We start from the raw sequence: 16,141 nt of genomic DNA, 5'->3' as shown, positions 1-16,141 counted from the left end.
TTGGATGTGGGTGAAGCAACCCAACCCAGGAATCTCTCCCCGCTATCAAGGGCTGAGCTACCTCTCCGGGGAAAGCAAAGGTGGGGGTGCCAGCCGAGGTGCGGAAGAGACCACTGTAGCCAGGAGGTGTGCGGGGCGCCCGTCCTGCGCATGCGCGCCCGCTCCGCCCCGCGCGCTCTTCCCCCCGCTCCTTCAGCCCGTGGTACACGCTGCTTCCGCTTGCGCCGCCCCCTCCCAGTTGGTTTCCGCGCGCGAAAAAGCCGGGGTCTCGTTCAGAGCTGTCCTGTCGGCTGCGACCTGCGAGATGCCAGCACGAACAGCCCCGGCCCGAGTGCCCGCGCTCGCCTCCCCGGCAGGCTCGCTGCCCGACCATGTCCGCAGGCGGTAGGTGCCACGCGGGGTGGGGGTTGAGGGGCTACACCGATGCCGTGGCGTTTGTGGAGGCATCTCAGGGTGCCCTGCGGCCGCTGACAGCCGGGGCGCGCATGCGCGGGGCAGTGCTTGGCGCGGGCCGCGCTTCCGGTCGGGAGTCCTCCAGGCTCTTGGCGCCAAAATGGGTGGGGGCCGGTTTGCTGGCCAGTCCACTGACTGGGAAACCGGAGGGAGAAAGGCCAGAGTATCTCCTAGCCTCGTGGAGGTGCAGGCTTGGGGCACCTCCAGGGTGCCGCCTGTTTGGTCAGCCAGGCTCCTGGGTTTGTAGGAAATGTCCCCCTCCCCGCGGCTTGTGGACACCCCCACACTCCCCCCCTGCTCCGGCCTCCACTTCCGGTGCCCAGTGGGTCTCGCCGTGCCCACCCCAGGGTCGTTCCGCAGGGTCCTCCGGAGGCCCTGGTGCAGGCGCGGAGGCCCGGGTGCAGGCGCGCTGCCTCGGCGTCCCCCCTCTTTCCGTGCCCGGCTGTCAAGTCCTCAGAGCTGCTCTTTCCCGGTGCAGCACTGGGCCTGGGCAGCTTGCAGCCCACGTGGGTTTTTGTTTTGCTGTTACCCTAAAGTAAAGGAGCCCCTGCGATCCTGGAGCCATCAAAGAGACTGCCAGGAGAGGGATGGTGCGGAATGGGCCCTCTACTTTTGCAGTGACATAAACCAGGTCCTGAGATCCCAGAGCAATCGAGGGAATTTTTGACCCTGTCCAGAGTGTGTGTCATGGGGAGGGAGAGATGGATGGTAACGTTAGTGAGCTGTCTTGGCTCCCGCCCCATGGCTTAACCCTGTGAAACAATTCATTTGATCCTGGCACCACTGAGGAAGCTTTTTACGTTGTCCCGTGTGCCTATTCCGTACTCCGAGTGCCTTTTCTTTAGGAGTGAGGGATGGCAGGTAACCCCACCCCCCATTTTAGTGCATGTGAATCTCCCCCCACTCCTCCCTGCGGTCCAGTGTGTGTGTGTCACTGGCAGTGAGGGACCCTGGGTGTTTCTGTGCGCAGGCATTGGCGGGAACGCTGGATCCCGCTTCCTGTTCCAGAAGGACATCATTAGTCAGTTCATTTCTGAAAACTTGTCCCACGTGCCGCTGTGCCTTGGTCATGGGGTGCCCGGACCAGCTCTGGACGTATTCCAACCCGACCTACTTCTGCTGTCTCTTTCCATGGGTTTTGTTTACACCGGTCATGCCAGGCCAGTTCCTAGTCGAGCTTTGGAGAAAGGAGCATAACTGAAATTCCCCTTCCTGTCAGACGCCCCCACCCCAGCTTGCTCCCAAGCTTTGTGCATGCAAGTTTTCTGTCACTGAGCTACACCTCCAGCCCTTTCTCTTTTGGGTGGTGGGGAGAGGACAGGATTCTTAGCGAGTTCCCCAGGCTGGCCTGGAACTCTCCATCTTCCTGCCTCTGTCTCAATGTTGGGATTACTGGCATGTGCTACCATGATGGTTTAGGTTTTGAATATGTTTTTGACTGTTATAGAGATAAAAACAGGCAGCTTTTGTGACACCCCTCAACAGTTTTTTCTTTTACAATTTAACCTTTCTACCAAAAATACATAGTTAAAGCCCTTGATGGCTCTTTAGACAGTGAAATGACCTCCCTTACTGTCTTTCCTGTCTTTGTTCATTTGCTCACTTGTGGTTTTGTTTCCCAGGTAGGCTAGCTTCAGGCTGGTTTGTATAGCTCGGGCTAGCCTTGATCTTCTTGTATCTGCTTCCCAAGTGCTGGGATTATAGGACCGTTGACACCACACCTGGCTTAACTTTGCTTGGTTTAGGAAAATGTAGTAGCAAAGTATAATCTACAGTGCGAAGAAGTGTCTCTCTGGTAGGATAGTCAGGAGCTGAATTAGGCCTTGGGGCAGCTTCTGTCCATACTGCTGGTCTGTATTTAAATGGCACCTGCCTAAATGACAATTTGTTTGCGTAGTTCTGCCAGACATATAAAATAAAGTGTTTTCGATATTTGGATTCTAAGTCTTAACTTTTTTTTTATATTTATTTATTTACTTATGTATACAATATTCTGTCTGTGTGTATGCCTGCAGGCCAGAAGAGGGCACCAGACCCCATTACAGATGGTTGTGAGCCACCATGTGGTTGCTGGGAATTGAACTCAGGACCTTTGGAAGAGCAGGCAATGCTCTTAACCTCTGAGCCATCTCTCCAGTCCAAGTCTTAACTTTTATATGTATGTGGGTACATGCTACCGCTTGCCTGTGGAAGTCAGAGGGCACTCTGCCGGAGCCGGTCGTCTTAGTCAGGTGTGGTGGCACGTGGTCTGTGACCTAAGCCCTTAGAGGGCATAAGCAGGAGGGCCACTAGTTAGAATTCAACCAAAGCCTTGTTTCAAAAACTCATTCCTTTCAGGATGAGGTACTTCTTTTCCTGAACAAGGTGGTGTCTTTCCCGTAGCTGAGCCCTCCTTATTGACTCGGGGTTCTAATTTCTTTCAGCTTTATAAATTTTTTTCAAGGCAGAGAGAGTCTCTGTAGTTCAGCTGGTCTTGAACTTAACGATGCTTGTTCCTCCTGAGTACTGACAGGTGTGCTTTACATGCCTGTCCTGCTCTTATTTTTTTAAACTTGTGTGTGAACGGTGTGTGTCTAATGTGCATGTGCCACAGCATAGGGGCGGGCATAATCTCATATGCACACGTACCACAGCATGAGTGTGGCAGTTAGACTTGTTTATACCATCATCCACCTTTATGTGGATTTGGGCTCAAACTGAACTTTCAGACCCACCGATCCTTCTCACCAAGTCAGTGTTTGCTGTGTCTGTGCGCACATGTGAAGGTCTTTCCTGAGGCAGTTCTCGGGGCTCCTGGAGTTGAAAGTCAGACTTGGCAACGAGTGCTTTTACTCATGGGCCATCTCATCTGACTTTTAAATTTTTTTTTCTTCTGAGACAGAGTCTCACTATGTAGCCTTTGGTAGGCTGGAACTCTTTGAAGGCCAAACTGCCCTGAAACTCCTATCTACTTGCCTTTGCCTCCCAAATGCTGGGATTTTTTCTTTTAATTTTCGAGACAGGGTTTCTCCGTAGCTTTTGGTTGGTTCCTGTCCTGGAACTAGCTCTTGAAGATCAGGCTGGCCTCGAACTCGGAGATCTGCCTGCCTTTGCCTCCCGAGTGTTGGGATTAAAGGCGTGCACCACCACCGCCAGGTTTGAAATACTGGGATTAAAGACGGCATGTGCAACCATGCCCAATTTATTACATTTGAACTTTTTGAATTGGTTTCTTGCCTTCTCTACCTTATGCTGAGTGAGCAGGGGGCGGGGGTAGGTAGATAACAGGTGTTTTGCCTGTGAGTATATCTGTACAGTTTATATGCCTGGTGCCTAAGGAAGCCAGAAGAGGGCAGTGGATCCCTGGGGCTGGATTTTTGCTTTCAATCTTATATATTTTGAGACAAAGTTTTCCTTCATAACCCTGGCTATTCTAGAACTTAATATGTAAACTAGTCCTACCTGGAACTCTAGACTCTCCTACTTGTATCTGAGTATGGGGATAATTAACCTTTTCGTTGAGACCGATTGCTCATAACCTTGGAACTCACTGATTGAGCTAGTCTGACTGGCCTGCAAACCCAGAGGTCCTTTCTCCATCCATGTTTGGCTTTCTGTGGGTATTGGGATTCAAACTCGGGTTTATGTTGTAGTATGACAGTCATTTTTTTTGTTTTTATTGAGCTATATATTTTTTCTCCTCTTCTTTCCTTCCTCCTCCCCTTCTATCCTCTCCTATGATCCCATGCTCCCAATTTCCTCAGGAGATCTTGTCTTTTTCTACTTTCCATGTAGATTAGATCCATGTATGTGTCTCTTAGGGTCCTCTTTGTTGTCTAGGTTCTCTGGGATTGTGAATTGTGGGTGGTTTTTCTTTATGTCTGAAAGTCAGTTATGAGTGAGTCCATATAATTGTCTTTCTGGGTCTGGGTTACCTCACTCAATATGTTTTCTAGATTCATCCCTTTTCCTGCAAATTTCAAGATGTCATTATTTTTTCCACTGTGTAATACTCCATTATGCAAATGTACCACATTTTCCTCATCCATTCTTCAGTCGAGAGACATTTAGGTTGTTTCCAGGTTCAGCTATGACAAAGCTGCTATGAACATAGTTGAGCACATGTCCTTGTGGCACAATTGAGCGTCCTTTGGATATATAACCAAAAGAGGTATTGCTGGGTCTTAAAGTGGGTTGTTTCCTAATTTTCTGAGAAATCACCATACTGATTCCCAAAGTGGCTGTACCAGTTTGCACTCCCACCAGCAATGCAGAAGTGTTCCCTTTACCCCACATCTTCTCCAGCATAGGTTGCCCCAGTCCTTTTTGAGTTTTTTCAGACAATTGGGTAGCCCAGGCTAGCCTCAGCCACCCTGTGTAGCTTAAGATGACCTGGATTCTTGACCCTCCTGCCTCCACTTCCAGGTGCCTGTATCCATGTGTGCAGGTTATGCGGTGCTGGGAATGGAACTGAGAGCCTCAAGTGTTCTAGCAAGCAGTTTACTCACTGACTTTCCTCTTCTATGCATTAAGTTCACTCCTCAGAAAGATGATACAGCCTGGCTTCATTTAAGTAGGAAGTTTTGAGTTCTGTAATTTTTATTTTTTTTTAATATTTATTTATTATGTATACAATATTCTGTTTACATGTGTGCCTGCTGGCCAGAAGAGAACACCAGACCTCATTACAGATGGTTGTGAGCCACCATGTGGTTGCTGGGAATTGAACTTAGGACCTTTGGAAGAGCAGGCAATGCTCTTAACCGTTGAGCCATCTCTCCAGCCCTGTAATTTTTATTTTTGCTGTGCTGAAGTTGAACCCAGACCTCTGTGTGTCTATCAGCTCTATGCTAGAGGGGGTGTAGCTCACCACAGGTCTGGAACACTGTCACTTGGTTGACAGGTGTTTTGTTAAGTCCTTGGTTCTGTCCCTTACAGCTGTGTGGTCGTCATCTTAATCTTAGTGCCCTATCTGTGTCTAGTTTTTAAAGACTTATTTTTACTCACGTGTGTGTGTGTGTCATGCGCATGCAGGTGCCCATAGAGACTACAAGGTGTCAAACCCCTTGGAACTTGAATTAAGGAGGGGACATTGCAAGCCACCTGACCCAGGTGGGGAACTTAGGTCCTCTGTAAGAGCAGTACATGCTGTTGACCACCAAGCCCTATCTCCAGGGCTCCCCATCTGTTTTTGGGGGGGGGGGCACTGGGCATAGAACCCAGGGCAGATATTTTATCGTTTAATGTGCCATTTAAGAAATGAGGCTGACCACTCCTGGTGGGAGTGAGTTAGAGCAGCAGTCTGGAGGCCTCCACCCTGGGCCATCACAGCAGGGAGCAGGGAGCTTCTGCCTTCCAGGTGCTAGTCTATTCAAGTACACTGCCCTCAGCTGGGTTGTCTTTTTATGCCAGGCTTGTGGGATGCTCTAGGCTTTTTCTTTCTATGATTTGCCTAGATTTTGTTTGTCTGGACCTGTTAACCCTCTGTTTGAAACTATCTTTGAATTCCTTTTCCTGCCTCAGCCTCTGAGTGCTGTTGGGATTCTTGGCATGAGCTGCCAAGACTGGTTTAGTTTTAGATCTTTCTCTCTGGTGTTGAAGTGAACTATTCATTTTCTTTTTTTTTTTTTTAATATTTATTTATTTATTTATTATGTATACAATATTCTGTCTGTGTGTATGTCTGCAGGCCAGAAGAGGGCACCAGACCTCATTACAGATGGTTGTGAGCCACCATGTGGTTGCTGGGAATTGAACTCAGGACCTTTGGAAGAGCAGGCAATGCTCTTAACCTCTGAGCCATCTCTCCAGCCCCTATTCATTTTCTTATATCTTCTTTTAGTACTGGATGTAGATTTGTGCTAGGCAAGTGCTATGCCTTTGAACCACACCTTGGACCAAAGAGTATCAGTCTCTTGTGTGGTGAGGGTCAGAAATGAGGGAGGTATGGAGTAGAAACCAGGATGTTCCTAGCTTGGGGTCCTTTCTGGACACACATAGGCAGGAATGTGTCCTCTCTCTGGGGAGCTGGCAATTTAGTTTATGACTATTGTAAGTCTGGGGTACTTGATTATTTTTTTTGTGTCTGTTTTTTTTTTTGGTGGTTTTTCGAGACAGGGTTTCTCTGTGGTTTTTGAGCCTGTCCTGGTTGTAGATCAGGCTGGTCTCGAACGCACAGAGATCCGCCTGCCTCTGCCTCCTAAGTGCTGGGATTAAAGGCGTGCACCACCACCGCCCGGCTTTTTTTTTTTTTTTTTTTGAGACAGGGTTTCTCTGTAGCTTTGGAGCCTTCCTGAAACTAGCTCTTGCAGTTTAAATTTGTTTTTTCCTTAAATTTATTTATTACATATATAGTGTTCTGGGCACCAGATCTCATACATGTGTATGAGCCTTCATGTGCTTGCTGGGAATTGAACTCAGGACCTCCAGAACAGCGGTCAGTTCTTTTAACCTCTGAGCCATCTCTTCAGCCCTGTAGTTTAAGTTTTAAAACAGGGTCCCATTCTATACCTCAGGCTGATCTTGAACTTAGTTTTCCTACTCCAACCTTGTGCTTACTGTGATAGGTACTATTACACCTGGCTAGTTCTCTTTATTGTGTGTGTATATATGTATGAATGCAGCTGTACCGGTATAGACATCCCAGGACTATTTTAATTTTTACTTGTGATTTAGAAAAACTTGAAGTTACAGTTACAATAGTGAGTCTGGGGGTGCTATGCTGTCTTGGTATGTACATGAAAGGCAGAGGTCAGGTTGTTAGCGTTGATGCTCTTTCCACCTCTGTATGGATTCTGGGGGATCAAACTTAAGATTTCAGGCTTATGTGGCAGGCCAGGGGTCACTGTTGGTTGTCTTTTCAAAATTGTCTCCACCCTGTTGAGACAGGTCTTTCACTGAGCCTAAAGCTCACCTTTGACTAGATTTGGTGACCTAGTGTTGTTTTTCTCATCAGTTTTGTTGTGTGGTTTGTTTTTTTTTTTTTTTTTGGATTTTTTGAGACAGGGCTTCTCCGTAGCTTTTTTTTTTTTTGGTTCCTGTCCTGGAACTAGCTCTTGTAGCCCAGGCTGGCCTCGAACTCAGAGAGATCCGCCTGCCTCTGCCTCCCGAGTGGTGGGATTAAAGGCGTGGGCACCACCACCCGGCTCTCATCAGTTTTGTGTCCCCCCCCCCCCCCCCCCCCCCCCCCGAGACAGGGTTTCTCTGTGGCTTTGGAGCCTGTCCTGGAACTAGCTCTGTAGACCAGGCTGGTCTCGAACTCACAGAGATCCGCCTGCCTCTGCCTCCTGAGTGCTGGGATTAAAGGTGTGCGCCACCATCGCCCGGCTGTCATCAGTTTTTTTACATGGGTTCTGGGCCCCTAACTTGGGTCCTTGCTAAGTCATCTCATCAGCCTGCTCCAGACTTGTGATGTAGCTGGGGTACCTGGACATTGTGATGTCCCTGCCTGGGCCTTTTAAATGCTGGGATTACAGGTGTGCTAAACTGAAGACTGTCTCCAGCTTCTGAAACTGTCTGTTGACTCCCATCCCACCTCCACCCCCCAAAGTCAACCTCTTGGGCCATGTCCTTGTCTCTGACCTGCAATGCAGTGGAAAGCTCTGTGCTGATGGAGTTTAGACTAAGCCCTGATAATCTTCCCATCTTTCCATCAGAAGCTCGAGCATCTTAGTCACATTTTCAGAGTTGCTCTTGCCACATAAGAGTCACAGGTCCTGGGGTCAGTGCAGCAGCATCTTGTGAGAGAGACATCATTTTGCTACCCAAGATGCTATCTATCATCAGATGGCCTCACCCCATTTGCTTAGCCAGAGACTAGGGGGTATAGCTCAGTGGGAGAATTATGTCTTTAGCACATTTCAAGGCCCTGGCTTTCATCCCCAGCAACAGACAGAAAAGGTGGGGTTCTAGAACTTTGGGCTTGTTTTGTAGGCTCTACTCTGCTGCCAAATTGTATCTCAGACCAGCATTTCTGGTTTAGAATGTTGAAATAACTTAACCTTTGCAAACTCCTATGTAGTTCATGTTTCTGTTGGACTGATTTTTTTTTTTTTCTAAAATCGTGGTTCCAATGTGGTCCTGTCTTTCCATGGCTCTTCTAATGGTATGCTGCTGAGCTTTCGTTGTTGGGTCCTCTCCAGACTTCTTTCTGTCTGGCACTGCTAATGGCTGTTTCTTGGGTATCCCCTGAAGCAGCTGTCCTACTGAGACTCTGCTCAGGAGGCTTCCTCTGCTAGAACTCACAGGTCCACCTGCCTCTGCCTCCTGAGTGCTGGAATTAAAGGTGTGTGCCACCACTGCCTGGCTATATTAGATTTTTTTAAAAATTAGGTTTATTGTGTGTGACTTGTGTGGAGAATGTAGGTGGAGGTCAGGACAATTTCAGGAGTTGGTTCTCTCCTTCCACTTGGAGGAGTCGAACTTCGGTCAGACTTGCAGAAGTGCCTTTATCCACTGAACCTTCCACTGGGGCCCTACATTATGTTTGAGACAGAATGGAGCCTTAAAATCCAGGCTGGCCTGGAACTTGCCATCCTCCTACCTCTACCTTTGAAGTGTTGGGATTGCAGTTCAGTGCTGCTGTTCCTGGCTATGTCGGCCTACTTTTTCAAAGGTTTATGTGTATTTTATCTTCCCTAGGTGGCTAAACTCTTGGAAGTAGTTAGGAATGGATCATGGCCTGTCTTGGTCAACATGGGGTGAAGGAGGTTTCGAGTTCTCCACTTGGACTTTCTCATTCTTTTTGAGACCTACTGCTTTCTGTTGCACAGGGTAGCCTTGAACTTGATCCTATGAACTCTTCCATCCAGTGTGCTAGGATTCCAGGCCTGAACCATCAAGCTTGATTGAGTCTTACCTGGTAGAATCTCAGATCTAGGGCTGTTGAGCTGGCCACAGCCGCTGTGTCCTAGCTTCATTTTGAGGGAGTGTGATTCGAGGTAGATCTTGTGCTGGGTTCCATCCCAGCATCTGGTGGGGCACCAAAGCGACAGTTACAGGCACAGCTGAAGCAGCTGTGTTTATGCCTCTGGCTATAAATGTCCACCTGTGCAGCTGCCTTTCTCCGAGTCTTGCCTTGGGCCAAATGACTGTAGGGTGGGATGACTTTTGTCCGCGTGAGACTCTGAGCCTGGAGGGAATTTTGTTTTCCTTTGGGTGCTGTAGTAGAACTTGGGGCTTTTTATGTGTTAGGCAGCACTCTGCCACACTCCAGTCTGCTTTGGAAAAACAGCCATTCCAGAGCCTTTTTCTTTAGTTTACTGGAGCCTAGGCTTAGCCGGGCGGTGGTGGCGCACGCCTTTAATCCCAGCACTCGGGAGGCAGAGGCAGGCGGATCTCTGTGAGTTCGAGACCAGCCTGGTCTACAGAGCTAGTTCCAGGACAGGCTCCAAAGCCACAGCGAAACCCTGTCTCGAAAAACCAAAAAAAAAAAAATTCATTTTTTAGCCTAGGCTGGCCTTGAACTCCTGAACCTCCTCCCTACACCCTAAGATCTGGGCTCACAGATATGCATCATCATTCCTGGGTTACTGGGTACTGGGATGGAACCCAGAATATGCATATTGGACAAGCATTCTCAAGGCCCCAGCTCTCCAGAGCTAGAGTCCCTGTTGTACTGTAGTTAACTGTAACTGTAAGTTTCGTTGGCTTGGTATCGAACGTCTTTTCTAAGGGAAAACCCCTTTGCTGATATTAGTCCACTTACCCAGCTTCTGACCAAGAACAAAGTAGGGTCTGCCAGTAGCTGTGGAGTAACCACGGTGCCTCTGGTCCAGCAGCCACTGGAAATACTGAATCTACCCTCTAGCTACCGAAAACTGAGCACCCAGACTTCAGGGCTGCTGGAATGGGGCAGAGTTGGCACAGGCCTGGCTCCTGTCCATGGCAGTTAGACCTGTTCACCCTCCACTGTCCCCAAGCTTGGTCACAGGCTACCACTTCTGTGGCTTTTCATTCTTCTAGTGGTCCCTGACCAGAGAGGTAAGGTAATCAGTAATCTGACAACAACTCTCTCAGACAAGTCCAAGAGAATTCTGTACTTCCAAACTTAGGTACACATTCTGGAGGTTGAGCTCTTTGAGATCTTGGCTTGCTTTGTTGTCGTGTCGTGTCCGTGCCCCCCTCCCTGTGGTGCTAGGGATGAAATCCAAGGCCGCCTGAGCTGCATTCTCAGCTCACCAATCTGACCTATCAGATTTCATCTCAACGTCTCTGTAAGTGGGCATGCCTGATGCCCTGGACACCTCATTTTCCTCATTTTATCCGTGGCTGGTCCTCACAGTGTAGCCATGACCCATGCCGACATCATTCATGCTGTGGCAGACCCAGCTGGGAAAACAGTTGTAGGTCATCTAGGAAAGACCCTGACTATGGCCTGTTCCCAATTTGCTTTCTTGTACTTTCTGCCCCTCTGCTTTGAGACGGGGTTTCCTGTAGTCCAAGCTAGCCTCAAGCTCACAATGTATAACCAGAGATGGCTTTGAGTTCTTGCTCCTCCAGCCCCTTCTGCTTCTCAGAGGTAAACGAAGTTGCTTATTTTATTTTTGTATCACTTTTTTTACTCAGGCTCAAAGACTTGGAAAGAGATGGTTTAACAGAAAAGGTAATTGCTCTCTCTTCCTTCAAATATTCACTTGTATATGTATGTGTGCCTGTGCATGTGTTCGCATATATGTGGGTGCCCATATGCAGTCAGGAGCATGCATGTGCATGTAGAGACCAGAGGTTGACGTCAGATGTTTTTCTTTATCACTGTCCACTGGAACTCATGGTTCAACCAGTCTTAAGTAGCCAAGCTTGGCCTAGGAATCCCCTTCCTGCCTACTGAGTACTGAATTCTGCCAAGCTTTTATGCCAGTACAGGAGATCTGATCTCTGGTCTTTGTGCTTGCATGACAAGTGCTTTAATGACAAAGTTATCGCCCCAGACCCTAGTTCATTTCTGAGGCAGGGTTTTGATCCATAGCTTGGGCTGACCCTGAACTTAGTAGATAGTTAAACTGACCTCAGATTAAACTGGCAACCCTCCTTGTTTAAGCTTCCCGAGTGTTGAGATCTCAGGCATCCTACACTATGCCTAGCGTGATATTTGTTTTGGCTGAGCCAGGGCTGTCAGCACCCAGCCATTGGGATGGCCAGGTGCAGCTTATCTGAGTTTGTTAATTGCTGTCTTGGGAGACTGGGGGTTCCTCAGCTGTGTCCTTCCACAGGAGTGTGTGAAAGAGAAATTGAACCTGTTGCATGAATTCCTGCAAACAGAAATCAAGAGCCAGTTATATGACTTGGAAACCAAATTACATAAAGAAGAATTGTCTGAGGTAAGTTTGTTTCCCAGTTTTTAGGGAGGCAGAGACTCCTGTTTGTCTCACTCTGATGTCTTCCTACTAAATATTTCTTTGCTGTTGTAGGAGGGCTACCTGGCTAAAGTGAAATCCCTTTTAAATAAAGATTTGTCCTTGGAGAACGGAACTCACTCTCTCACTCGGAAAGCCAACGATTGTCCAGCCAACGGGAGCCGGCCAAGCCGGAAAGCAGAAATGGCAGATTCAAAACAATCCTCCAAGCCCAAGCCTCGGACACCCAGGAGAAGCAAGTGGGACAGTGAGGCCAGTTGTAAGGACACGTGGCATAGTGACTTAGTTGTTTGCTTATTTTGGGTTTCTGGCTGTTTTGAGACAGTGCCTGTCTATAGCGTAGGCTGACTGTAAACTCTGCCCTCCTACTTCAGCCTCCTGAGTGCTGGGATGTTTCCATCTTGAGCCTATGAGCATGCACCGCATGCATGTATTTTAGTTGTTTCTGTTAGTTTCTGGCGCTGAGAAGGAAGCCTAAGGCCCTGTGAACACTTGAGAACATGCTGACATTCAGCTGCACCCTTATTCTCTGGTTAAGTTTTTTAACTTTCCTTCCTCTATCTGTTGTCCTGTCTGTCTCTGTCTTTTGCAGTGCCAGGGATGAAACCTAAGACCTGCAGTGTGCTAGGGAAGGGCACAACTAGCAAGCCCCAGCTGTTCTGTTCTCTTGGGGGGGGGGGGGGAATGATGGTGGTGTTGATGGAGCCCAGAGCAATGTGCATGCTGTACAGGTTCTTTGTCACGGAGCTGCACCGAGCCTCTGGTTTATTTTCTGTGCACCTCTACCTACCTTAGACTCTCATAGATGGACCCCACGTGAGGTTTCAGTTTAGGGATTTTATATTTATAATGGTTTGACATGGTGCTTTGTCACCATTAATCATTCTTGGATTCTGGGCTTCCTTTCCCTGGGTTGTATGCTATCGTCAGGTACTGGACAATGGCAGCTCTAAGGGACTGTCTGTTGACATGTGCAAGCTGGTACGCAATTTAGTCTAGTTTGAAAGCCAAGAAGTGTATATTCGTGCAGTCCTTGGCTTCTGTAGTCATTTGTTCTCATTGAAGAATGCCATGTCCTTTTTCTTGTTGGTTTTTAAACAGCTGAAGCTTCATCCAGCTCCATGGCTGTGAGAAGAATCACTAGGCAGACCACCATCACATCTCACTTCATGAAGGGGTCAGTATGTAATGAAGGGGCTATTAGCCACTTCTTGGGGTCTGGTAATTTTTGAAAAATATGAATGGCTTTCAAAATTCATTTCCTTTTTTTTTTTTTTTTTTTTTTTTTTTACCTTTATTTTAGTACTGAGGATAGAATCCAGGGTCCGGTTCACATTAGGAACCTCTGAGCCGTGTCCCTACCCCCATAGGGATTTCTGGCAGAGGATTTCCCACTGAGCTGCAACCCTACATATATTATCTATTTTGCAGGTTTTGTTCTATAGACATTGTCAAACATTGCTTGTAAACACTTCGTCTTTTTTCACATTTTGAGAAAACTTAAAGCATACATAAAACTCTAGTATATAGTATAAGAACCCTTAGTGCTCAGTGCTGGAGAGATGGTTTAGCAGATAAGAGCACTGGCTGCTTTTGTGAAGGACCTAGATTTGATTTCCTGATATCATGAACGTGATAGCTCATGGCCATCTGTAACTCCAGCCCTGACAATATGATGTCCTCTTCCAGCCTTCTTACGTACTGTAAGCATGTGGTGCACAGATACATGTAGACAAAACATCCATACACATAAAACTTAAAGAACAAAACAACAAAGAACCCTCGTACTCATCACCCGTTAATAGGAAAATAAAGCATAATACTGTTTCCATGACTTTTATGAACTTTTTGTTTTTTCCAGTACTGGAACCTTCACAAAGCTATACCAACCAGTTTCATATGGACATATTTATATAGACATATCCATGTTTTGTTATGGTTTTGTTTTTAAGATTTATGTATGCGAGTATTTTGCATGTGTGTCTGTGTACCACATTGTGTAGTACCTGCAGAAGTCAGGAAAGGGTGCTGATCCCCTGGAACTGGAGTTGCTAATTGTTCTGAGCCACTGGGTGCTGGGCCCTGAACCCAGGTTCTCTGTAAGAGGAGCAGGTGCCATCTCTCCAGCTTCATACATATCTTGTGTACATTCATAGTGTATATATATGTTATGTGTATGCCTTTATTCAACATGATCACCCAACTGGACAGCCAGGGCCTAGGTTGAACTCAAAAGCCTTCAAGAGCACTGGGTGGTCTTAATTGCTGAACCATCTCTACAGCATACAGTGTTTCTCTGAAACATTAGAATTTTGCCTGCTACTTTGTAAGTCTCAGAGCAATGGGTCTAGACAACAATGGCTTTTTTTTTTTTTTTTTTTTTGAGACAGGGTTTCTCTAGCTGTAGCTGTCGTGGAACTAGCTCTTGTGTAGACCAGGCTGGCCTTGAATTCACAGATATCTGCCTGCCTCTGCCTCCTGAGTGCTAGAATTAAAGGCGTGTGCCACCACCACCCCGCTGGCTTTGCTTTTTACAAAGAGATAACAGATTTTTGACAAAGGTGACTCTGTCCTTTGAATCAGCCTCAGAAAATACAAAGCTGAGCAACTGCTTTTCCAGATCTGGTTTTAATTTCTAGCACCTACATAGTGGCTCATAACCATCTTTAACTCAGGGATCCGATATCCTCTTCTGGCTTCTGCAAGTACCAGGCACACGTAGTGCACAGACATACATGCAAGCAAAACACTCATACACGCTAAAAAAATTTTAAGTATAAAGCTGGAGATAGTGAGATCTAGCAGGCAAAGTGCTTGCTTGCTCTGCAAGCACAAGAACCTATTTTTAGATCCCCAACACCATGTTAAAAGCCAGGTCTAAGCACGGAGAGGGCGGAGACAGGTTCTGGGCCCTGGCTGTCCAGATAGTCCAGTTAAGCTGGTGAGCTCTATGATCAGTGAGAGACTGTCTCACAAAAAGCAGGACAGCTTTATCCAATCCAAAATGGGTAATCACATTGCAGAAATGCATGCATATAACATATATAAACTATAAATGTATATGAATACATGTGTGGGGCTGGAGAGATGGCTCAGTCCTTAAGGGCATCTGATTCTCTTGCAGAGGGTCAGGGTTCAGGGCCCAGCACCCAGCTCACAACCTTTGGTAATTCCAGTTCCAGGGGATCTAGCACTGTCTCCGTTCTTCTACAGGCACTACCCAGTGTGATGCATAGACACAAATGCAGGCAAAACAGCCAGGTGGTGGTGGTGCACACCTTTAATCCCAGCACTCAGGAGGCAGAGGCAGGTGGCTCTCTGAGTTCGAGACCAGCCTGGTCTACAAGAGCTAGTTCTAAGACAGGCTCCAAAGCAACCCAGAGAAACCCTGTCTTTAAAAAAAAAAAAAAATGCAGGCAAAGCATTTGTACACATGAAATGAAAAGATTTTAAAAACAAATATATGGATGTTGAGCACTGGTGTGTTCACAACTACCTGTAACTTCAGCTCCAGAGTACCTGATACTCTCCTAACCTCCAAGAGTACATGCACAAAACTTCAAATCATACACGTAACTTTAAAAGAAACTCTTCAGTCCTGGAAAGATGGGCACCTCCTGGCGGGGAAGACAAACTGTGCCTTCAAGAGGTTCTTTTGTAAAAGAAAAGTTATTGAAGGCCACTTGATGGCTTTGTGTGTGTGTCTCAGAACTAACGTCTCCTTACCGTGTGACAGCACCACGAAACAGAAACCCAAGGAAGAATCCGAGAAGAGAATCCTAGAGGAGTCAGTTGCCGAGGAGAGAGACCAGGTGGGCCATCCTGTTGACTCTGGACATTTAACTTGGATGTGTTTGTTGGCAAAAGCTGGTCTGTCTAAACAGATTCCTTGTAGTAGGGGTGTTCAGTGCTGTGGGACAGGGCTGCTGCTGCAGTGTTCTCTTGTGCTAGTGCCCAGCAGACCGGAGTATAACAGCGGATGCTGTGGCTCTGGTCTGAAGGCATCGGGAGGCAGTTCTATTTTTTTCAATGTTGGATTCAAACCTAGGGCTTCACCCATGTAAGCACTGCACTACTCAACTACACACAGGATCCCTGTGTTTGATATACACAAATATATTGAGACAGTATTGTATAGCCCGGGGTAGGCTTGAACTGTGTGTACTTGAGCCTGGACTTGAAGTCTTGGTCTTCCTGCCTCCACCTCCCAAGTGCTAGGATGACATATTTACACCACTATCCCAGATGGTTGGGATTTTTATGTGTATGTTTGTGGTTCTTGTGTGTGGGTATGTGCACATGCATGTAGGTGCCCAAGGAAGCCAGACGTGCCAGATCACTGGAGCTAGTTCCTG

The 16,141-nt window shown here is 47.3% G+C and overlaps 1 protein-coding gene across 1 annotated transcript in view; it reads left to right on the top strand.

The window, feature by feature from the left end:
* Positions 1-243: 243 nt before the first annotated feature.
* Positions 244-16,141, top strand: part of Dnmt1 (DNA methyltransferase 1) — a 48,241-nt gene continuing 32,343 nt past the window's right edge. The window contains exons 1-6 of the mRNA XM_041657222.1: positions 244-384; positions 10,999-11,035; positions 11,643-11,750; positions 11,841-12,045; positions 12,888-12,963; positions 15,523-15,598. Coding sequence (XP_041513156.1) covers positions 305-384; positions 10,999-11,035; positions 11,643-11,750; positions 11,841-12,045; positions 12,888-12,963; positions 15,523-15,598 — 582 coding nt within the window. The 5' untranslated portion in view covers positions 244-304. The remainder of the gene's footprint in view (positions 385-10,998; positions 11,036-11,642; positions 11,751-11,840; positions 12,046-12,887; positions 12,964-15,522; positions 15,599-16,141) is intronic.

This window comes from Microtus oregoni, unplaced genomic scaffold (genome assembly GCF_018167655.1).
Source record: "Microtus oregoni isolate MIOR12 unplaced genomic scaffold, Mior012 000008F_ref0000371, whole genome shotgun sequence".
Lineage (NCBI taxonomy): Eukaryota > Metazoa > Chordata > Mammalia > Rodentia > Cricetidae > Microtus > Microtus oregoni.
This window is presented reverse-complemented; position numbering and strand designations above follow the sequence as displayed.